The following is a 24,726-nucleotide window of genomic DNA, read 5'->3' as shown; positions in this document are numbered from 1 at the left end:
GCCCTCCAACAAGCTTCAGCGACATTGAACCGCCTCGCACGGGGGCTCCAGGAAGGTATTTCGGTCAGCTTGGAGGCCGCCCGAAGAGCCCCGACTCCGCCTCCGGCCCCCACGAGGGGGCGTAGCGGCCCGAGCCGGCCACCCCGCGCCCATGCCGCCCAGACGGAGGGGGAGGTTAACTCGCCCCGGCCCTCGGACAGGCGGGGGGGGGGGGGGGGCGGGGGGGGGGGGGCGGCAACATCCGCCTGGATCAACATCAAGATGGTGAGAGAGTCCGAGGGAGGTCGGCCCAAGCCAGGCCCGCCCTGGAGAGGTTGGGCGTTCGCGTGTCTGCCCGGGACAGGTTGGGCCCGAGGCCCGCCGCCGACGGACTGCCCGCCGCTGGGTCATGTTCGCGAAACTCGCCCAACAGGAGGCCCCGAGCCCCGCCGCAGCAGGAGTCACAGGCGAGACGATCGCCAAGCCAGGGGCCCCGTGCCCCGGCGCGGCAAGAGCAACACTCCCGGGTCGAGCGATCGGGAGAGTCGAATGGTCGAGCTCCGAGCTCCCATCGCGGGGAGGTCGAACAACTCCGCAGGCGGATGGACGAAATGCAAAAGCAAATCAATGACAGGAACGGGGCCCCGGAGCCTCTGGACGTCTTGACTCCCCCCTTCACACGGGACATCATGGAGGAGCCCCTCCCCGCGAACTTCCGTTTCCCCACCATTCAAGCGTACTCCGGGACGACTGACCCGCGTGAACACCTGAACAGGTACCGAGCTGCCATGCTAATGACTAGGGCCAGCAACGCTATCATGTGCCGAGGCTTCCTCTTGACTCTAGACGGCCACGCACAGGACTGGTGCAGGTCCCTGCCGGAAGGATCCATCTCGACCTTCGCCACCCTCACGAGACGTTTCCTGTCTTACTTCGCTGGCCATATGCGGAAAAAGAAGCAGTTCGCTGACTTATGTTTTTTGAAACAAAGGAGTTCGGAGTCCCTGGCCGACTTCCTCAGCAAGTGGAAGAAGGAGTCGATAGGGGTCTCCAATTTTGACGACAAAGCAGCCATACCCATCTTCAGAAGCAACCTTAGATCTGGCGCCTTCCACCAGGACCTCATCCGGTACCCCCCCAAGACCTACACTGAGTTGATGGACCGTGCCTCTAGGTTTGCTGACGCGGAGGTAGCCGAGAAGAGGAAGAAGGAGGAGGAGGAGGGGAAGGACCGTAAAGGCAAGGAACCCCGGGAGGAGCGCCAAGCACTGCGGCCGCCCCGGCGCGAGGCCCCCCAAGAAGACCGCCGGGCACCCAGGCCTCCCCGCCGCGAGTACGCTGAGGGGCCCAGGTTGACCCCCACTCGATTTCTCACCCCGCTGACGCAGCCCATCAGCACAATCCTGGAGCATGCGGAAGGCCAGGGGATCGTGGAGTACCCGGGGGAGTGCATGAAGATATCCCTGAAGGTCAACCACAACAAATACTGCAAATTCCACCGACAATCAGGGCATGACACGGACGAATGCATCCTCCTCAAACGCCAGATCGAGGAGCTCATCCAGAGAGGCTACTTGGGTCAGTTCGTGCAATGGCCTGGGCAGGGCCAAGGTCAGCATCAGGGCCGCGTGTGGAGGAAGGGAGGCAGCTCCGAGCCCTCCGCCTCCGCGCCACGCAAAAGGGAGCTCGGCCAGCTCACTGATGAGGAGGAAAGAGAACCAGACAACCCCCACCCCCAGAAGAAATAGGCCATCCATGTGATCTTCGGGGGACCCGAGGGGGGAGACACGCCCGCAGAAAGGAAGAAATGGGCACGGAGCCACTACGTGGGCGAGGTCGTGCGACCACCGCACGAGAAGAGGCCCAGGAGGGAGCCCATCACCTTCACCGACGACGACCTCCCAGACGGCCCCCTCCCTCACCAGGACGCCTTAGTGGTCAAGATGGAGATCAACGAGGTGGTCGTACACAGAGTATTGGTGGACACAGGCAGCTCGGTGAACGTGATGTACCATGACACATTCACCCAGTTGGGGCTATCGAGGAAACAGCTGGGACAAGTGAGAACCCCTTTGTCCGGGTTCACAGGGGATTCCATAGAGACAGAAGGGTCAATCAACCTCGAGGTCGAGATAGGCGCCCCGCCACACACCAAGAGGTTAGAATCAGTTGCGCTCACAATGTAATCCTAGGCTTACCCGCCCTGGAGGACCTTAGGTGTATAATTTCTATGGAACACCTATGCCTCAAGTTCCCCACGCTAACCGGGGTCGGGGTCGCCCAAGGAGACCAAAGGATCAGCCGGAGTTGCTACCTTCGGGCATGCCGATAAATAGGCAAGCGGGACCTCCAGGTGCACACCATAGCAGAGAAGGCGCTGAAAGAGGAGGAGGGCCACCCACGAGCCGAGCCCGTAGTGGAGACTGAGGAGGTCGTCCTCGACCTCAGCCGCCCCGATCGCGTGGTGAAGGTGTGAACCGGGCTCGCCCCTGAGCTCCAGGCCCGCATCATTGACGTTATCAGGGCTTACAAAGGGGTCTTCGCGTGGGGACCCGAGGACATGCCGAGCCTCAGTAGGGACGTCATCACCCATAAGCTCGCCGTCGACCCCACAGCCAAGCCGGTGCAGCAGCGCAAGAGGTACCTCTCCGCAGAGAGGCGGGAGTTGGTGAGGACGGAGGCCAATACCCTCCTCGAGATAGGGCACGCCTGGGAGGTCCTATACCCCAAATGGCTGGCCAACGTAGTCCTCGCCCCCAAACCCCCCACCTAGAGGATGTGCGTGGACTACACCGACCTCAACAAAGCCTGCCCCATGGACCCCTTCCCGATACCAAATATCGATCAGCTGGTGGACGAAACGGCAGGCTGCGCCCTCATGAGCTTCCTGGACGCCTTCCGGGGGTACCACCAGATCTTCATGCATGAGGACGACGAGGAGAAGACGACTTTCACAACCCCGGAAGGGGTCTTCTGCTATAGAGTCATGGCCTTTGGGATCAAAAACTCCGGGGCCACCTACACCAGGATGGTCGCCAAGGTCTTCAAGCAGGTCCTCGGCCGCAACATGGAGGCCTACGTGGAAGACATGATAGTCAAAAGCGCAGAGGCCGATACCCATGTCAACGACTTAGACGAGGTATTTTCCATTATGCAGCGTTATGATTTAAGGTTGAACCCCAAGAAATGCACTTTCGGGGTGCACGGGGGCAAATTTCTGGGCTACATGGTCTCCAAGAGGGGCATTGAGCCCAACCCCGACAAGGTGAGGGCTATCCGGGACATGGAGCCTCCGTGGTCCCTCTGGGAGGTCCAACGCCTGAACGGCAGGCTAGCGGCCCTCGGCCGGTTCCTCTCGAGGTCGGCCGAGAAGTCCTTGCCCTTCTTCGCGGTCCTCAAGAAGAGTTCGGGGTTCGAGTGGTCCCCTGAGTGCCAGAAGGCCTTCGACGACCTCAAGGCCTACATGATGTCGTTACCCCCGCTCGCCAAGCCCGTGAGGTGGGAGACCTTGTACCTGTACTTGGGTATATCACAAGCCGCGATCAGCTCCGTGCTGGTCCGGGACGACGCGGGTGTGCAACGCCCCATCTACTATACGAGTCGTGCCCTCCGGGGAGCCGAGCTCAGGTACTCTCCCACCGAGAAAGCCATATTCGCAGTAGACGTAATCGCAAAGAAACTCAATCACTATTTCCAGGCGCACCCCATGCAGGTCTTAACAAACCAGCCCCTAGAGTCGGTGTTAAGGGCCTCGGGGTCGGCCAGCAGGTTGGTAAGGTGGTCCATGCGCTTAAGCCAGTACAACATCCAGTTCAAGCCAAGACCTGCTATAAAAGGACAAGCACTTGCCGATTTCATAGTCGAGTGCACCGCCCGGGAGGCCACCGAACAGGCCCGAAGCGAGGAGGAAGAGTGGTGGACCCTATCAATAGACGGATCCTCGAGTGCCAAGGGGTGCAGAGGCGGGGTCGTCCTCGTAACCCCCGAGGGTTTCAGAGCCTACTACGCGCTCCGTTTCCACTTCAAATTGTCAAACAACGAGGCCGAGTACGAGGCCCTCCTCGGGGGTCTCCGGCTCGCGCTGAGCATGAGGGCCGAGAAGCTGAAGATAAGATGTGATTCCAGGCTCGTGGTGGGGCAGGTTACGGGGGAGTTCGAGGCCAACGAGGACAGGATGAGGAGGTACCGTGACGTAGTGCTACAACTCTTGGGACAGCTAGCGCACCACGAAGTCCTGCAGGTGCCAAGGGAACAGAACATAGACGCGGACATGCTCTCCAAACTCGGACAAGGCACCCCCGAACATGTCTCCAAGATCGCCCGGGTGGAAGACCTTGCGAGGTCCAGCCTCGAGGCCTATCCGGTCCTTCCCGTGCAAGTTCGTTCTGCCTGCTGGCTGGACCACCTCAAAGTGTACAAGGAGTCGGGCGCCCTGCCACCCGACGAAGCAGACGCCAAGCTCGTTCAGCGGAGGGCCCCAACCTACCAACTCATCGGGGACACACTCTACAAACGATCCTACAACGGCACCTTGTTGTGCTGCCTGTACCCCGAGGAAGCAAGGGTAGTCATGGAGGAAATCCACGAGGGGACCTGCTCCGCCCACCAGGGGGCCTACACCATAGCCCGGAAGGCCATCTTACAGGGCTACTTTTGGCCTCGGATGGCCAAGGAGTGCGCGGACTATGCGAGGAGCTGCCCAACCTGTCAGCAATTCCAGGTGGGCCCAGGTCGCCCAGCCACTAACTACACCCCGATCAGTTCAGTCATCCCGTTCTCCCGGTGGGGGGTCGACCTGGTCGGGGCCCTCCCGATGGGATCGGGCAAGAGGAAGTACCTGATTGTAGCAGTGGACTACTTCACTAAGTGGGTAGAAGCCGAAACCCTAGCCAGCATCACAAGTGCCCGGTGCAAACAGTTCATCTACAAGAACATCCTGTGCCGCTTTGGGGTCCCAATGCAGATCATCACGGGCAACGGGCGCCAGTTCGAGAGCAAGGAGTTCAGTGAGTTTTGTGCCCAATGGCGCATAACGCATACCCGTGTAGCCGTCTCCTATCCCCATGCCAACGGCCAAGTCGAAAATGTCAACCGCACTATCGTGGATGGACTCCAGAAGAATCTAGAATCTGCCAAAGGCGCATGGGTGGAGGAGTTGGATGTCGTCCTCTGGACCTACCGCACCACCCCGAGGAGGGCCACCGGGGAGACCCCATTGTCATTATCTTATGGCTTTGAAGCCCGGGCCCCCGCGGAGGTCGCCATACCCCCCTATCGGGCCCAAGTGTATGACCCCGACATGAACGAGGACAACCACAAGATCGAGCTCCACCCTATCAACGAGAAGAGGGAGACTGCGACCACCCGGGCAGAAAATTACCAACGCCAGGCCAAAGCCTACCATGACAAGCGAGTCCGACCCCGTTACTTCCAGGTCGGCGACTACGTTCTGAGGAGGCACGAAGCAAGTCAGCCCCTCGAGGGAGGCAAGTTCGCTAAGAGGTGGGAAGGCCCGTACATAGTCACAGCCGTGGTCCGTCCCGGCAGCTACAAACTCAAAACCCCGAAAGGCAAGACGATAGATAGGGTGTGGAACTCTGAGCACCTGCTCAAATACTTTCAGTGATGATTTCCGTTTTATTTCTTTTGCTGTAAGGTGATCCACCCCTTTCTGATTTCAATAAAACGTAATAGTACTTCGCCAAGGACTCATCCCACTCATCGGGGGGTGGCTACACCCGTATGACCCCTCTGACTAACCCTAAGGAGGCACGAGGCCTGACCTCGTGCACCAACTCCGACGGAAGAACTTAGCCGCCCAAGTCCGGCGACTTGGGGCCTGCGGCTGCCCTAAGGAGGCACGAGGTCCGGCCTCGCGTACCAACTCCGACGGAAGAGCATTGCGGCCCAAGTCTGGTGACTTGGGGCCGACGGCTGCCCTAAGGAGGCACGAGGCTCGACCTCGCGTACCAACTCCGACGGAAGAGCCTAGCGGCCCAAGTCCGGTGACTTGGGGCCGACGGCTGCCCTAAGGAGGCACGAGGCCCGGCCTCACGTACCAACTCCGACGGAAGAGCTTAGCGGCCCAAGTCCGATGACTTGGGGCCGGCGGCTACCCTAAGGAGGCACGAGGCCCAACCTCGCGTACCAACTCCGACGGAAGAGCTTAGCGGCCCAAGTCCGGTGACTTGGGGCCGACGGCTGCCCTAAGGAGGCACGAGGCCCGACCTCGCGTACCAACTCCGACGGAAGAGCCTAGTGACCCAAGTCCGGTGACTTGGGGCCGACGGCTGCCCTGAGGAGGCACGAGGCCTCGCCTCGCTAACCTCCGGCCTGGGAGCGTAAAAAAAAAAATAAAAAAAATACTAATAATAAGAAATATGAGCGAACGCGGAAAGGTATCCGAAGCAAGGCAAGTTATAAACCAACAGTTCCGTACATAAAGTCTAGAAATCCAAAATACATAGAAAAATAAAGAGTTAAGGGCCTGCATCTACGACTCCCTAAGGGGCGCCCTCCTGGCGACCGGCGGCTGGATGTTCCGCTTCCAAAGCTTCAGAGGCGACCCCGTCGCGGGAAGAACCAGCCACCAAAGAGGATGTCTGTGTATGAGAGGCGTCCAGGTTGACGTCGATCTCTGCCCGCGTCTCCTCCAGAGGGTCCGGGCCCAGCTCCTCGGCCTCGGGGTCTGCCAACTCAGCGGGTAGCCCCCAAGTCTCGTGGGTAAAGCTCTCATCTCGCTGACGGAGAAGGGCATAGATATCACGCTGCGTCGAGTAGCATCCCAAGTTGTAGGAGAACGCACCCTCCTCTACTAGTCTCTCCTGGCCCGGGGCCGTAGCCAACCAAGCGGTCACCAGGGCCTCCGAATGCTCGTCGGCATAGGCCTTCACGTCACGACGAAAACCATCAGATCTCTTGTAGCTGCGAACGGCGCGGATGATCTCCTCCGAGTATCTCTTCTTGGCAGCCTCGAAGTCCTGGGCTATCTTGCGGCACTCTGCCTGCTTGGCCTCTAAAGCCTTCCTCAAGTCATCGGCCTGTTGATTGGCCTCCTGCGCCTGCGCCTTCGCGAACTCGACCTCCTCAAGCGCTACGGAGCTGCGGAGAAACACCTGAAAAGGGAGGGGGTAAGAGATGTGCAAACATTCAAAGTAAATGCATAAAAGTCAAGAAACGGGGAGTACCGAGAGACTATCATGAAGTATGGGGGGCAACCCATCTGCCCGAAAGGACTCCGTCGCTCCAGGCCCAAGCATGCCTAAGACTGTGTCCCGAAGGCGGGCCGCCTCGCCAAGAGAGATAGAAGCCAGCCCGCTGGGAGGGGCAGAAGCGGGAGGCGCGGAAGTAACCACGACGCCGGGAGGAACGGAAACTCAAGTCCTAGCTCGTGTGTCGGCAGGCGGCACCCGAGGGGCACGGCTGGTCCCCTCGGGGACGACTCTCTGTCTCTTGGATGCAGGACCCCGGGCAGCGGCAGCACGGCGTATCAGTTCCCCGCGAGAAACCATCGTGGAGGACCCACCTGCAAGTAGAAAGTGTTTATCAGATACGACAGTTTGTGATAAAAAGAAAAGCAAGAGACATACAGCTGAATGTATATAAGGACGAGAAAGAGGGGACGAGAGCGACCTCCTGGCACGGCAGGGCGGAGCTCGACGCCAACCTCGACCTCGGGCAGGACAACCTCGACCTCGGACGGGGCGACCTCAATCTCGGACTCGGTGGCGGAGAAGACGGACTCATGGTCCTCCGGCCCCTCGACCAAGGCTTCGCCCGAGGGACCCCATAGTGACCCTCGGCCTCAACCTCGTCCGAGGAGGCCTCAGTATGCCCCGAAGGGGCGGCCTCGTGCCCAGGTTGGCCCCGGGAAGCCGATAACGCCCAGGACGGCGGAGCCCCACCTATGAAGCCCAAGGCGGCCAACCTCTCCGGGGTCATCAAGGCCTCCATCCTAAGCTCCTCCTTGTCTCCTAAGAATTTTTTGGCGCTAGCAGCTAAGGAAGGGGTGCCCGGAGGGGTGGAATATTTAAGGAAATGGGTGTTCCACACGGGGGCATGGAAGGGGAGCTCAGGGCCTACGGAGAGATAAGCGAACTTGGATTCCCATTCAACAGTTTTGGGGTCTTTGAAAATTTTCATACCGGCACGGGCCGCGAAAGCCATGAAACCTTTGCTTTTAACCCCCGAGGAATTTCCGGCTTTAAAAATATAGTGGAAAAGATCGAGGGAGGGCGCGACCCCGACGTCCCCACAACGGAGAAGGAATGCTATTGGTATGGAGTGAGAGTGGGGGACTAGTTGTCCCGGAGGGACCCCATGGAGGTTCAACAACTCGACCACGAAGGGGTGGAGAGGGAACCGTAGGCCCGAGGCTAGAGAAAGAACGTGGACGCCAAAGAATCGGCCCTCCGGGGGCTCGGTGACATTCTCGTGCGGGAGGGGGGCGAGGACTTCCACGCCGGGTCCCACGTACAACCGCACGAGGTCCAAGTCTTCCTCGGTAATATAAGGACGCACGGAACGGGGAATAGTGGGGTTAAGTTCGGAACGAGTTAACTTACGAGTGGAGGTGGCGGTGGCCCCGGGCACGGCTTGAAGGGGGCGAGCCTCGACCGGGGTGTCGTTGGGTAGGCCGGTGCGGGCCTCGGTTGCCGTAGGGGGGGGGGGCGAAAAGGTCCTCCTCAGGGTCCATGGAGGGATCGGTATCGCCTAAAGACACGAAGAGATCGCTAAAATCGATGGCGTCAAACTCGGCGGCCTCGAACTCAGCAGACATACGGGGAGGAAGTCGGAGCTAAAGGGGGGAGAGTGGGGAGGCCGGAGAGCCTTGGGGCGGTCGCTGGTGTAGCACGGTAAGGGGGCGAGGCCGGCGGGTAGAGAGAGAGTGGAGTGGGCGGTGAGAGAGGGAGAGATTCTAAGTAGGGGTGAGAGGGGGAAAGAGTGGAGTGGGTGTTTGGAGAAGTTGGGAAGATTGGGGAAGTCGGAGGGCCGCGATGAGGAGGTTGGCGTGGCACGAGGACGGCGGCGTGGCGAGGGGGCGGTGTGAGAAGGGCCGACGGGGGAGAGGGTGTGTGGGAGTGGCGAGTGAGGAGTGTGAGAGATGGAGGGGAAGAAGGTTTAAGTAAGGAAAGTGGAGAGAGGATGGGAGTAGATTTTGGGTAGTTGGAAAGTTTGAATTTTGAAAATGGGATAAGAAGATAAGAAGAGAAAAGGTCAAACTTTGGGAAATGGGAAAGTTGAGGGGAGTTGATGGGTGTGACATGTGGGTTTCCCTAGGCATTGGTGGAAGGGGGGAATCCAAGACTCATGGGTGTCCCGGGGAGGAGGAAGTCCCGAGTGCAACGCGGGTGCCCGGGGGCGCGGCATGGACAATACTTTGCAGGCTTGGGCTCAACCTTCGACTCAGGCTACTCTCCTTCGTTGACGATGACTTGCAACTCGGAGAGTGGGGGACTGATGATGGATATATTGAGTATGGGCTCGAGGCGAACCGACTCGGGAAGGCCGGCGCGAAGGCCTACGGCGAGGCCGACCAAGACCTCGGCCTACGACCTCGGGCGAGGCCTATGTGGGCCTGGAGGCACAAGATGGCCCCGGGCACTCGCATGGACCCGGTCAACCCGTGATCCAACTGCCCCGCGAGAATAGGGGGGCTGTTGGGATTCTTGGCTAGTATAAAAGGATTAGTTAGTGTCTTGCCTAAGGACATCTACTTCTATTATTATCACCACAATTGTCCTGTAACCCCTTTACGAATATTATCAATACAGAGTTGTCCCCGTGACACACATTTTTCCTATCCATTACTTATCGGGTTTAGTAATTCGGGTCTACCCCGGGTTAATTAAATCCATCACTCATAAATCAAATAAGAAATCCTTTAAGAAAAATTACAAAAATTGTATAAAATCTCAAATTCACCAGGCCCAAATATTATAAAAAGAGATGTAAAAGCAAGGGTATAAGAAACACATAAGAAATAACTTGCATCTATAGTTTTTTTATTTTTCATTTTTTTAAAAGGACACTTAGCCAGTGAGTGTCTTGCTAAAAATAAAGTTCAAGAAATTTGCAGCGAACTAGGAATACAAGGAATTCATCAAATTTTAAACAAAATTAACCAAATTAATTTGTCTTAAGATTGAAATACGGAAAACAATGATGATTATATTATATTTGACGGTGTAATTATATTAGGTAGGCACCTGACCCAGAATCACCTGACGGAGACATTTACTCCACCGACCTATTCAAGAGGGAGCAATTATGGTGAAGACCATACCCAATGTAGGTTCGTCTCTTCATTGCTATGAAACCGTTATTTGAGCATAAAGATGTTGCAGACATTAGTATAAATAGGAAACCTTTCAATAGGCAAGGACGGGTTCTAATTCTTGTACCATACTCAACACTCTAAGCAATACAACTTTGATTACTTTCTACATACATAGTATCTGTCATTTTATTTACCGTTATTAATATTCAAGAATTAGATGAATCATTCCCATTCTGCTCTCTTAACCATGCTGCAAATGGACGAGATCTACTCACGTCTAACCTTGTAATTACCCTACTTCTCCTGATATAATAAATACCAAATTAAATGCATAATAAATATAATATAGTACTACGTATATTAAAGAAGCTTGGCATGCTAAAGATGTAAAGTGTGAGACCTAATTGATTACCTTAAGCTCCCAGAGTGACGAACACGTACGGGGAGGTGCTGTATAATCAGGCTTGAAAGGCTGCATTGAAACAAATAAAAGCAAGTAAATAAATAAAAGAGAAATATTTATTAAACACCCATCCACTTCGAATTAAAACTTTAAAACTGGTATTGTTTGGGCTTCAAGTAATAGAAAGTGTAAACAATAATCTCTATTAGATTTACAATGATACATTTGGACTGAAGACATGAACAAAAGCAAAAAAGAGTTTAATTTTGATGTGAATGGAAATTAGTCTGAGTATAATACATGCTCAAAGTATTTCTTATAAGCTATAATTAGACCTTACTCGAGACATCTCATTATCTAATAAAAACAGAACTTAATTACCTGGTGGCAAATCTCACACACATGACAGTGTCACCTTTCTCATTGCACCACCTTTGCACACATGCCCTATGTGCGTACTGAAACCGCCCAAAACAAATACAAGCTAATTAAGAATAATGTGTCGAATTCAGAATTATCTATATATATTGATTATTTTATGGCTACTTGAAAAACCAGATCCTTATGAAAACTAATTAAGCACTCAGAGATAAAGTAGTAGTCCAAAATCTTCTCCTATTTGAATACATTAAAACAGTAGACTATGATAAGTTGGTGTTAGGATCAAAAACTATTTTTAATAGTGAATATACAGCTTTATTCCTTTATATCGTCACACATTTTCAATAATTCATGACTAGTCACATGGTGTTGGAGTTAGCCATTAGTCGTCTCAGCCTAACATTTGGGGAAAATAAATTAAACACGCTCAAGAAAGGTTCACAGAGTACACGTTATAGTAGGGTGAAATTGAAAATTTTAGATTTTATTATTAAAAGAAAATGAAAAAAAGCTCACAAACCTTCAAGGTACCATGGCAAGAGCAAGGAGTCTCCATACTTGAATACAAATCTTCATCATGGCATATATATTCTGCACTCTACCATCTTGCTTGAAGCCATATCTGCAGTTTTCGATTCCTTGGAGAAAGCAGAAAGACCAAAGAATGAAGCAAACCCAGGGGCCAAAGAATGATCTTTAGAATGAAAATTAAGTTATAAGTCCATAACAAACAAAGAATTAACTCAATGAAGAATGGAATTTATTAGAATATACACAGAAGAACTGGAAAGAAATTAAGACTTACAAAGACTCCCTTCTCTTCTTCAGAGAAATCGCTGTTTGGGAACGAATCAAAAGAATCCATCACTAGTATTATACCAGTACTCCAGATTTCATGTATAAAATACAGATTATATATATACACAGTTGGTTCGTGTAAGTTACAATTTGTTTCGGCAATTGACCATCCCGACCCCTTCAAATGTGTCCAAATTATTAAAATATACTCCGCAATAAATTCAATCCGTCACAAGTTACATGTAACATTATTTACTTCAAACTTAAGAAATTACATTTAAAGATTAAAAAAAAGATTTGAAAATTAAAAAATGTGACTATCCCATAAAGGAAATTCTTTGATTACATGTATTATTATACCTCATTTAATTTCTCACAAGTAAATGAAGTGGTAGCTATAACTATGTGTATTTGAGGGAAATTTCAATTTTGATCCTATGACTATAGGGGTGTTGTTAATTTCAGTCCCTGACTTTTAAAAGTATCAATTTAGTACCTTGACTATGCAATTTTTGTCAATTTTGGTCACTCCGGCCAAATTTCGCCGAAAAACTTTTATAGTTAAAATAATGAGGGTATTTTAGTTTTTTTACATCGATTTTATTTCTCCCCCATTTCGCCATCTTCTCCGACGAGAGCGGGGTGTGTGCTCTGTTGTCGACAGTAGACAAAGCACCAAACTCCAGACCATCGAAGAAGTCGGAATCAACGGAAACGCTGTGGAAATGGGTCGCCGACTTATGGTCAAGTTGGCCGGCTGCATGGCAGTGTCGGTGAGGGCGTAGTGGTTGAAGTGTCCTACGACGTCGTCGAGCATGATATCATCGTCCAAGTCCGCAAACTGGAAGAAGGTCTCGGACTGGGTCCGACGGTGGCCACGTCGCGATTGGACCCTCTAGAAACCGACGTCGGTGAGTGTCTTCTCCGCCGAAATTTGCAGTAGATCCGGTGAAAAAATGGGGGAGAAAGAAATGAGAGGCAAAAAGACTAAAATACCCTCACTATTTTAACTATAAAATTTTTCCGACGAAATTTGGCCGGCAATTTGGTCGGAGTGACCAAAATTGCATAGTCAAGGTACTAAATTGACACTTTTAAAAGTCAGGGACTGAAATTAACAAGACCCCTATTGTCATAGGACCAAAATTGAAATTTCCTCATGTGTATTTATATATAGTTGGAATTTTCTCGAACGGAAATTATATTATAATGTTAAATAATACCATAAAAAGTTTTTAAAATCGTAAAATTCTTATGAAATTGTGTTATGTGAGAGACGTAATATTTTTCTTAGTAAAAATGTAATACTTTTTAAAAAAGATTTTATAAAATATTATATTATCACTAAAAAGTATAACGTGTTTAATCAAGATTCACAATTCAAAAACTAATATACATGTTTTTTAATTTTGTGTTTTAATAAATGTGACAAGATTATATTTTATTTTATTTTTGATATCCAATTAGATTTTATTTTTATTATACTTATATTGAAGTTCAAGGATATTGTTTGATCACCATGTCCTTAATTAGGTGTACTGATGAAAAACAATAAACAATATCCAATATTTTGGGTCAAAGATTAACAAAATTTATATCAAAATTTGTAATCTTCTTTAATAAAAGAATGAAAAATCACACTTATTTTAAATTATTTTCAATTTTAAAATGTGGTAGTCCTTCGATTCTTATGGAAACAAATATGATTTGTTAAATTTTTGCTCAAGTTGTCAATTTGATTACATTGTAAATTATTATAGCATGGATTATGGTTCATCTTGTAAGGTGAATCACTAATATAAGGAACATTTTTATTATACTGAAAGTATATTTTTAATACACTAGTAGTTTATTTTATTTTAAATGTACATTATTTGTTATATTACAAAATAATGAACCTTCAGTATACAAATAATTTATATTTAATATATTAAAAATGTACTTTCTCAAAAAAAATATATATTAAAAATGTACTTTTATTCATGATCCACAAATGTGACAATCGTTATATCGTGCACCGTTCCGATGCGATGCATTGTGCGCCCTGGTCCAAAACGACGTCGTTTTTATAAGTTGTGTGGGGAGTTGATGCGATGGACACCGTTCCGTCCGTCCAATCTCGTTACAGTTTTTTTTTTTTTTTTTTTTTTTTTTTTTTTTTTTTTTTAACAATTGTGTTTATGTGTATTATGTTAAGAGTTTATGTGTATTATGTATTATGTTAGATTATGTGTATTATGTTAGGAGTTTATGTGTATTCTACTATACAATTCTGTAATCCGAAAAAAAGATTTTTTTTTTTTAATTTTTAGTTGTTAGTGGCAGAAACGAGAAACGACGTCGTTTTGGCCAGGGTGTACAATGAATTATGCATCCCTGTGCCTGATATAATTCAATCGTTATGCCATGGAACCGTGTTCACCATCCATAGTGAACACGGTCCCAACGGTGTTAGTGCACCATTATCTTTTTTTTTTTTCTTAATTAATCGCGTGACTTTTCTTCTTCATTTTCACATTTCGCGGTTTCACTTTAATTTGATGTGAGGATTTCGGACATTCATAAATTATGAATCCATGCCTGCACATTCACTTTGGACCCGTGCCTACACATTCCCGTCCGAAACCATGACTGCTGCCTGCACATTCACTTTGGACCCGTGCCTACACATTCCCGTCTGAAACCATGACTGCTCCTCTATAGTGCAAGCTTCTTCAACATTCATAAATTATGAATTTTCTGTTATGAATATTATGAATTTTCTGTTATGGGATTATGAATTTTCTGTTATGAGATTATGAATTTTCTGTTTTGAGATTATGAATTTTCTATTATGAGATTATGAATTTTTTGTTATGAGATTATGAATTTACAGTACATTCATAATCTCATAATAGAAAATTCATAATCTGACCAAACGCGTGCCGTTAACACCACATCGGTGAATTTTAATTTTTTTTTTTTTTTTACGTAAAAACGACGCTGTTTGGACCCGTGTTCACCATTCATGGTGAACACGTTTCGAGGGCATAATTTGCGCGGATATAATTTTCCCAAATATAAACGATAATCCACAATATAATTCGCCTTAGATTGTGAGATGGGCATATGGGCCAATTGAAAAAGAAGGACCCATTTAAAAAAATAAAAAAGGAATTACAATTCAAGATGACTAAAAATGTAATCATTTATTATTACACCTCTTTAATTTTATCGCAAGTGGTATGTATGATTATGCAATCAATGTAAGAAGAACCTAATATAGGTTTTTTTTTTTTTTTTTTTTTTTTTTTTTTTTTTTTTTAGTATACTATATGTTTATTTTTAGTTTAGAGAAAATTACACTTTTGGTCCTATGACTATAGTGGAGGTGGTAATTTCAGTTCGTGACTTTTAAAACTAACAGATTTAGTCCTTTTAGTAAGCTTTTTTTTACACATTAAGTCCTTCCGGCCAAATCACCGGTGGATTTTGGCCGGAAAAACACAATCCCTTAATTTATTAAATATTTGGGGGGTAAAATGGTCAATTCAGATTGTTCTTTCTTCTTCCTTCCAAAGACCAGTGTCGGTCAACCACCGGAGCTCCGGTGCCACCCACACATGCCGGCAGCTGGAGAAGGTCCGGCGACATATATTTCACCGGTAAATCAGGGTGAGATAATAGACAATCCCGAGAGAAACACTTGCAAGGGACAGGACAGTAGCTCCGGCAAAAACTCCAGGTTTAACTACGTAGCAGTTAGCAGAAGCAGAAATGCTATGACAAACGTGAACCTGCACAAGGAGCAATAATCGGCATCCAAATTTTTGCTGGAAAATGATACTCGAGTACCAATAGTGAATCCAGAAGTTCATGACCAAATTACCAGGAAACAACAAAACAAACGAGCGCCAATGTCCAGTTAGAGTTCGACTGATGTGGACCTTTTCTGCAACAAATACATCCAGTTGAAGCTTTCTAAGAGCCACCATTGATTTGATTGCCCAATTGTTCAGGGTTCTCAAGTTGAATTCACTTCACCTTCGGAATGTGTATACCCCAGGAGTCCTGCACTAGGCCTTGGATTGACTACAGCTGTAGCTCTCATGGTTGCTCAAATTGTCGTGAATGTTGCAACTGGATGTATTTGTTGCAGAGGGCTGGGATCCCCCATCCCCCATACTGTCACGCCGGAGAATGCCTCACGAAACCAGTAGCACATACAGAGCATCCTCTCGTCTCCGGACGGCCAAAAACAGAAAGCCGTGAACATAATTTTTTGGGAAGTCGTTTTTCCCCCTTTTCTATGATGGGTTGGTGCGGTTTCTTGGTGCGGTTTCTGTCGGCCGGACAGGTACATGCATGCCCTTCTTTTAGTGTTTTTTGTTTTCTTTTTGAGGATCCATCCATGGCATTGTAGATAAAACGATCGGCGGGGGACGGGGAACCCAAACCAGACTGGGGATTATATTATTGTTGCCGCTGCAACTCTCTACAAGAAGGAAGAAGAAGAACGAAGTAGGAAGGAGAAGGAAGAAGAAGGAAGAAGAAAGAACAATCTGAATTGACCATTTTACCCTCTAAATATTTAATAAATTAAGGGATTGTGTTTTTCCGGCCAAAATCCACCGGTGATTTGGCCGGAAGGACTTAATGTGTAAAAAAAAGCTTACTAAAAGGACTAAATCTGTTAGTTTTAAAAGTCACGAACTGAAATTACCACCTCCTCTATAGTCATAGGACCAAAAGTGTAATTTTCTCAATTTCTTTTAGTTTATTATATGTTTATTTTTAATTAAGAAACTTAATAATCAAAGTATTGGGTCATTTGTGAAAGTTAGGTACATTTTAATTTCTAGAAATGATATGTATAATATAATTATGTGCATCTTTTTTTATTTTTGAATGCTAACGACTCTATTACACATTGTAGTATCTCTCACATATGAAAAATGTCACTACATCTCATCTGAGCACAAGTTGCTTGGCTAATTATGTGCGCATCTATATATAGGATGATAATGTATTCGGGGTGGGTTTGGGATGACTACATACACCACCCAACTCACCTTTATACTTCCTCCACTTATCCCTACTCTTGACCGAGTCGATATTTTTAAAATCCACTTAATGAATCTCAATACCTACGCCTTATTATCTTATTAAAAATTCAGAAATTAATAGTAAAATTTAAATTATTTATCCATAATAAAATAACAAATTTTGTTGAGAGACGGTGAAAAGTTACATGTTGATATACTTTGGCTAATTAAGTCTAGAGAAACCTTGGATTACACAAAAGAGAAGAGAAGCTCGATGGCATTATAGTCTCTAAGGCATGGATCGATATGTTTAGGGAGGACAAAGCAACATTGAATAATGCTACACGCAAAAAAAAAATAAAAAAATTAAAAAATTAAAAAAAAATTAAAAAAAAAAAAATATATATATATATATATATATATATATATATATATATATATATATATATATATATATATATATATATATATATATATATATATATTTTTTTTTTGTTCCTGTGAGAACATGTCTTCCCGTGCAGCCAGTGCAGCATACACCATTAGGTATGCATAAATGCACCATACATTGTTCGAGAATACACCAGAACGAAATGTCAAAAAATGCAACAAAAAAAAAAAAAAAAAAGAAATACACCACACATAATGGTGTATTTTCAAATACTGTGTGGTGCATTTATACATACTTAATGCTTATGCCGCACTGACCGCACGGGAATACCTGTTCTCACAGGAACCTTACCCTATATATATATATATATATATATATATATATATATATATATATATATATATATATATATATGCATATCTCACTCTGGTCCTTTAATTTGGACTTTCGCATTCTCTGATCTTTTAAGAAATTAAAGGATGGGATGGGATGGGAGCTTCAAACCATGCATAAACAAGTTAGGATGGCATGCATGCTCTTTTAAGAAACTTAAATTCAAGAAATTTGTATCCAAGTAGCTAGGAATACAAGGAATTGATCAAATTTAAAACAAAATTGACAAAATTAAGTCTTCTTAAGATTGAAATATAGAAAACAATATATAATGATTATATATATATATATATATATATATATATATATATATATATATATATTCAAGAATTAGATGATGAATTATTCCCATTTTTCTGCTCTCTTATCCGCGCGGTAAACGGATTTAGCCAATTACTCGAGTGTCTACTTGAAACTATCGTACCTCCCCTGATAGATATAAACAACAAATTAAATTCATAAATATGAGTATATAATATATATGATGTTAAAGAAGCTTGGCGTATATATATGCTGTAGATGAGATGTTGATTGTAGTAAATTTGCAAACAAATAAATATCCGGAGTACGGGTAGTCGATCCACAGGGAAGTGGGGTACTAAGCACTAACTACTAGACTATTCACGTGAAGTTAGTCCTAACAAAATAGATATTTTGGCAATTGTAAGTGAGAAAATAACTAACTAAGCAGATTGATGAAGACAGAAGAGCAAAATAGGATTTCTGGGATCTAAGTGTTTAATCCACTAGTGCCAATCAAAGATGTAATATTTAATTCAGATTTAGACCTTTGTGAGTATGTAGATGTGGAATTGAATTGCTCTCGTAATCTCAATCCTTGGTGATTATCCACTCCCGTGCGACAAACACTCAATAAGAACAAGAAACAAGATTCGTTAATTCCTAATTACTACCATCTCTCAAACTGGCAATAATTATTAATTAAATTCCCTAACAAAATTGCCCTTTCTCAAGGCGCAACAGTCAAGTGCAAACGAGTGTGCCCTAATTTATGCCTAACTCCCGTTCAGACATGAATATGGTTATGAAGCAAGCAATTTAGGCCTTTAATTACTAGCAACAACATTCAGATACGCGATTGCCACACAAGTAATAAAAACTGTCATAAATATATTAAAGAAATTAAGCTCTTGGCACACAGGTTCATAAACACATTCACCCAGAAATCCCTAAGGTGATTTAGTCACTCATGGTCATAATTACATTCAAATCAAAATCAAGAATAAACAAAACTACGATTGAAGTAAAAGAAATAGGGAAAGAATTCTCCCGAATCTTCCTAGCGATTTCTCCACTCCAAGGCCGATTGTAGATCTTGATCTTGTTCCTCTTGACTTTGCTCTGTTCTTGTCTCCAAAATCGCGGTCTGGTATCTAGGGTTGATAGAAAGGGGTCTTTATATAGTAGAAGCTGAATTGGGGGCAATTTGTGAAGTCTTCGCGCCTTTGGAAAGATCTGGAATTCGCGACCTCGACGCGTCGAGCCTTCGATGCTTTCTTCAATGTGCGTACTGGAAATTCTCCACGCGTCGAGCCTTCGATTTCAGCCCAGACATCGCTACTGGAATTTCTCGACGCGTCGAATCGCCGTTGACTTCCTTCTTACTTCACTTTTACTCCGCTTTTGCTTGGACAGCCTTCCTTGCTTTTGCATTAGTCCTGAAATGACTTAAAAACACTACCAAACACCGTAAAACATTCAAAGCAAGTGTAAAACCATATTTTAATGAGAAATCAAGGAAAAAGGCGTTGGACATGCCAATCCATTGAATTTAAGCTTCCAAAATGAACCAAATAACCAATAAAAATATGTGTAATTGAGATTATATCATCCCCCCACACTTGAACCTTTGCTCGTCCTCAAGCAAAATACCTTGGTGAATCACAAGTCAAGCACTAAAATCGCCTCCACTCTCTCATGCACAACCTAACATACCACAAACCAGCTTACTACAAAACAACATGCTTCAAGAATTATCTCTGTTTGGCACACAAGTTCCATTCTCAGGCCAATATCCAAACACCTAGATTATTAATGTGAGAAATCTAGTGTGCACATATACTCAATTAAGTTTATGCGAAACACGACATCAGAAAAACGTTCTATAGGCTTACCCTTCATACTCCTCCTGGTATAGAATTAAGATTGCATGAAAAGATCAAGTAGGTCTTTATTTAGCTTGTAATGGGGCTAGGGGTCAAAGGTAATAGAAAAAAGGGATATGGAATATTATCAAATAGGGAGAGAATGACACAATTATCTATCATCTTTGAATCCAAGAAGAGATGAATTAATTGATCAAGGGAGAAAAAAGCAACTCATCAATACTGTAAAAATTCTAATCGAATTGGGGGTCTAACATAAAACTTCTGATCAAGCTAAATTGCAAACTAGCCTTTTTTTTTTTTTTTTTGTTCTTCTTCTTTTTATCATTTTTTTTGCACATTTCATAACAAACTGAATAAGGGATGAAACTTCATACACACAAACAAGACCCCCATACTTAAACTTTCCTGAACAAGAATTGCTTTTATGAATGAGCTCCAAAGTGATCTCTTCTATAGGATTTTTAAAAATAAAAGTTACATTCTCTCAAGGGTGGAAGGATATAAATTTGGCTAAGGGCTATGGGATTAATAATGTGGGTTTAAACCAAGAAAGAATCACAAAAATTGGGATTAAGTTCTTAGCACTTATTTAATAATGAAAAAGACTCAAAGGGGACACGAGGGATAAATACTCTTATGAGTTGGGTAGGTTTAAAGGCCATATGTTACCAAAAATGTCCTAAATCACTTCTAAGCATGCAAAAATCAGACTAGACCAGAGGAGTATTGGGACAAGTTCTAGTAAGCCAACCAATGCCGGAATTCCACATAATCTTTCACTAGCAATGCACTAAATACTAGATTAAGAATTTAGTCCAATTATTAGTGGTTGACAAAGATATTAGCAAGGGAATAGCTCAATCATGTGTTACACTTTGATTTCATCCATGGCACATTGAGATGCAGCAAGTTCCACCAAAACAGACCACTAACCGACATGAGAGAGCAATTGCAATTTAGTGCTATGACAAGCACTTCATTAACCAAAATAGGCAAGAATCATTCAAGCAAAATGTGCAAGTAAATAACTGGCAACCAAAAGAGCACAAGTTAGAAAATTAAGCACAATTACTGTTTAAACGGGCAGATTGTCAAATAACAGACCTAAAAACTAAACAAAAGAAACTAGAAAATAATGCTAAATAACAAAACAATAAAGAAAAACAATAGAGAAAATACCTTCAGTTCCCCCCCCCCCCCCCCCCGCACACACACACACTTAGAAGAGTACATTGTCCCCAATGTAACAAAATAAAGAAAGGAAAAAAGAAATTGAAGGATTACTCTAAAAATGGCTACTGCGGATCAGCATCTGGGGGCGGCGGTGGTGGGTAGTAGCCCCGGTTGAAGTCTGGAATGTATTATGGATCCTGAAGCCAAGGTGGTGGTGGTGGGAACTGGGGTGTGAAACCAGGAGTGCTTGGTTTTGCTGGTGTACGGATGTGCCCATAAACCAGTTGACTTCGTCACTCTGTCTCCTAAAGTCCTGCTGCCGTTGGACTTCTTCCTGGTACTGCCTCATGAATTCTTGCGTGTCGTAGGGCTGGGCAGGAGCTGGAGCAGGAAGCTGAGGGGCATTCTCCTCACCCCTCGCATCATAATCCTCTTCGTCATCGTCCCCCTGGGGAACGCCCTATCCTGGTCTATAGCGGGTGGCAATGTAGTGTTGTGAGATGAAAGCCATTGGTACCACCCGGACCTCCTGGGTTTCATCAATAGGTACCCCTGCCAACTGACAAAGGTGAGTAATAAGATAAGAATGGCCAAGAAATACTGGTCCTTTTGCCTCCGCTGTTTCACGGATGTTTCCGTTGATAATTCGGCCAATATCGATGGTATTGTGCTCCTTGATGCAATAGGTTAGGAGCACTTGATCTTTTCTAACATTCCCCTTATGAGAGTTGGGGACGAGTTTGGGCTTGATGAAGTCTAGGATTGCTCGGTCAACCGGCTGGAAGTACTTGTAATCCATGTGGGAGGCTACACCCCCCCTAATGTTCCAATCAGCGGTTGGGTTGAAATACTTGGCAATTCTATTCAACTAACCAGGCTCCATGCCGCCACTGCTCATGTCCCCGTGAAAATAATGGTACCGTAGTACGCATTAATGGCCTCTTCAGAGAAGTCTACCTGAAGGCCTTGGACAGTGCATATGTTGTCCCGGAGGCCGTCTTTGACATTGGCATAGAACTCAAGGACTAAAGCCCCAAAAGCATCTCCAGGTTAAGCTAGAAACCGTGGTTCCCAATTCCAAGCCATGGGAACCGCAATTTCTGCCCCTCTTTCCCTCTGGATTGGCCTTGTAGACATCAATCGTTGGTATCTGTCCACAGCTTCGGGTGTAACAAAACGTTCAAATGCCGGGATTTGTGGTTGTGCTCGGGCTTGGGACGATTTGGCTCTTGTTCTTTTGGACGATGCTCGTGCCTGGGGTTCCATATGGAAAGTCTACAATACACAAGGTTAAAGCAATAATCTCAAGTATTATGACACAGCAAAAATAACCAAGATATCACAAATGTGGCAACGGTTCCCAAACTCTTCAATATTAGGCATAAGATTCATTTAGGTATTTTATCAAACACCTTGTGGGCATGAAATTTGACTACAAGACTTAGATAAATTTAAATCCCAAATTCATCCCATTGACTCACCCCAAACAATCATATCCAAGATACATTCTACCAACATCATGTGCCAAAGAAAGCTAAGTTAAACAATGTATAAAAATCACTCTACTAAGCAAATATATTCTAAAAACAAATAAATGGAAAACTAAATTGCATGAATCAAAATGTGAGTGCATAGCATCATCAATATGTAAGAACGACACTCAAAACACTAATCAATCAAGAACAATAATCAACCTAAAACAACCTAGCCCTCAAAATTTCAAAAATTTGGGGAAATTCATGGGTTAGGGTTCTTACCCATAAACTAAGCAATTTGCACTACCAAATCAAGAATTGGATAGAAAAATTAAGTAGGGATGTTACTTGTAGCCTTAGGAGATTGATTGAAGTGAAGAGGCTTGAAGATTTTGAGCTTGGGAGTGTTGGAGAGAAGGTTTGCGAGAAGGGGTTTGAGAAATTTGGGGAAGAAATCTGATTTTAAAAGACTTAAATCGCTAAAACCCGTCGTCTCGACGCGTCGAGAAATTTCAGAATGGAATATTTTCGACTGTTCAGCAGCTCGACGTGTCAAAAATTTTCAGAAAGTTCTTTTTTCGAGACTGCTTGGGCTCGACGTGTCGAAAATTTCCAGTGTGTTTTCTCATTTCTGGCTTGGGCGACTCGACGCGTCGAAAAATTCCAGTGTGGAATTTTTTTTCGCCTAGGACAAATTCAACCCGATTCCTTAGCCAAAAACCACTCCTAAATCACCAATTAACACCCTAAACCAAAAACCACTCAAGTCTAGCAAAAAAAAAAAAACAAACAAACAAAAACCAAAGACGAAATAACAAGCAAAAATAAAAAAGCGAGAGATTAAAGGATAGCATGGGGTGCCTCCCATGAAGCGCTAAGTTTTACGTCACTAACTCGACGCAGCCATGTTTGTTGAATATCACTGGTAGGTTGGCGGATCGAGGCTATGCACCGCTCTTACTTCAGTCTGATCACCGGAATGATAGTGCTTCAATCTTTGCCCATTAACGGTGAATTCTTTGTTAGTGCCTTGAAGCACCACAGCACCCGATGGGTGCACTTTAAGCACTTTGTAAGGTCCCGACCATCTAGACTTCAATTTTCCGGGAAATAACTTTAGCCTTGAATTGAACAAAAGAACATCTTCACCCGGGACGAATTCTCTCCTAAGAATATGCTTTTTATGCCACCGTTTGGTCTTTTCCTTATAAATTTTCGAATTGTCATAAGCTTCAAGCCTAAATTCTTCTAGTTCATTAAGCTGATGAAGCCTCTTCTCGCCCGCAGGTTGCAAATCCATGTTGAGAGATGTGACTGCCCAACGAGCTTTGTGCTCTAACTCCACTGGTTGATGGCATGGTTTACCATAAACAAGTCTGAAAGGTGAAGTGCCAATGGGATTCTTATAAGCAGTTCTGTACGCCCATAGTGCATCATCGAGTTTAGCAGACCAATCCTTTCGAGACGGGTTGACAACTTTCTCAAGTATGGATTTGATTTCCCTGTTTGAAAGCTCCACTTGTCTACTGGTTTGAGGATGGTACGGAGTTGAGAGTCGGTGGTGAACTCCATACTTTCCAAGAACCTTCTCTAAAGCTTTATTGCAAAAATGCGTTCCATTGTCAGTAATCACAGCCCTCAGTACTCCAAATCTTGCAAAAATATTCTTCTTTAAGAACTTGATAACCACCTTGGAGTCATTGGAAGGACAAGCAATGGCTTCAACCCATTTAGAAACGTAGTCCACTGCCACAAGGATGTATTCGTTGCCAAAACACTTGGGGAACAGACCCATAAAATCCAACCCCCAAACATCAAATAATTCCACCTCTAGGATGCCCTGCTGAGGCATCTCGTTCCTTCGTCCTACATTGCCCACTCTTTGACATTTATCACAGCGAACCACAAAAGAGTGTGCATCTTTAAGTAGACTCGGCCAGTAAAATCCTGATTGTAGAACTTTACCCGCAGTTCTTGAAGCTCCAAAATGTCCCCCATAAGGTGAGGAATGGCAATGGGTGAGTACGCTTTCAATCTCATCTTCAGGAAAACATCTCCTTAGTATTCCATCGGCCCCTCTTTTGTACAGAAACGGTTCATCGCAAAAGTAGAATTCCGCATCGTGCTGGATTTTTTTCTTGAGTGAACTGGAGGCATGTGATGGAATTTTTTGACAAACCACATAGTTCACCAAATTTGAATACCATGGAATAAAAACTCGGAGTGCCATGAGTTGTTCTCCAACAAAATAATCATCAATGGGGAGCTTCTCCTCTCCTTCTTTCTCCCTATGATTCTCTA

At 45.5% G+C, this 24,726-nt stretch overlaps 2 protein-coding genes and 1 long non-coding RNA gene across 3 annotated transcripts; all 3 read left to right on the top strand.

Moving 5' to 3' along the window:
- Nucleotides 1-581: 581 nt before the first annotated feature.
- LOC109157300 lies at nucleotides 582-1,727 on the top strand. Its single transcript, XM_019305201.1, has one exon. The coding sequence runs from the start codon at nucleotides 582-584 to the stop codon at nucleotides 1,725-1,727; it is 1,146 nt and encodes a 381-aa protein (XP_019160746.1).
- Nucleotides 1,728-2,755: 1,028 nt separating this feature from the next.
- LOC109157290 lies at nucleotides 2,756-5,605 on the top strand. Its single transcript, XM_019305192.1, has one exon. The coding sequence runs from the start codon at nucleotides 2,756-2,758 to the stop codon at nucleotides 5,603-5,605; it is 2,850 nt and encodes a 949-aa protein (XP_019160737.1).
- Nucleotides 5,606-7,097: 1,492 nt separating this feature from the next.
- On the top strand, nucleotides 7,098-11,934 carry LOC109157073. The gene is made up of 3 exons (XR_002050163.1): nucleotides 7,098-7,109; nucleotides 7,515-7,517; nucleotides 11,706-11,934. It is a non-coding gene; the product is annotated as an uncharacterized LOC109157073 (long non-coding RNA).
- Nucleotides 11,935-24,726: the final 12,792 nt, after the last annotated feature.

This window comes from Ipomoea nil, unplaced genomic scaffold (assembly GCF_001879475.1).
Source record: "Ipomoea nil cultivar Tokyo-kokei standard unplaced genomic scaffold, Asagao_1.1 scaffold0298, whole genome shotgun sequence".
Classification (NCBI taxonomy): Eukaryota; Viridiplantae; Streptophyta; class Magnoliopsida; order Solanales; family Convolvulaceae; genus Ipomoea; species Ipomoea nil.
Note: the sequence above shows the minus strand (reverse complement) of the source record. Positions and strands in the feature narration are given on the sequence as shown.

Bases quoted from the DNA above. Each gene is read 5' to 3' on its own strand.
- LOC109157300 (XM_019305201.1), top strand. From the start codon at position 582: ATGGACGAAATGCAAAAGCAAATCAATGACAGGAACGGGGCCCCGGAG.
- LOC109157290 (XM_019305192.1), top strand. From the start codon at position 2,756: ATGTGCGTGGACTACACCGACCTCAACAAAGCCTGCCCCATGGACCCC.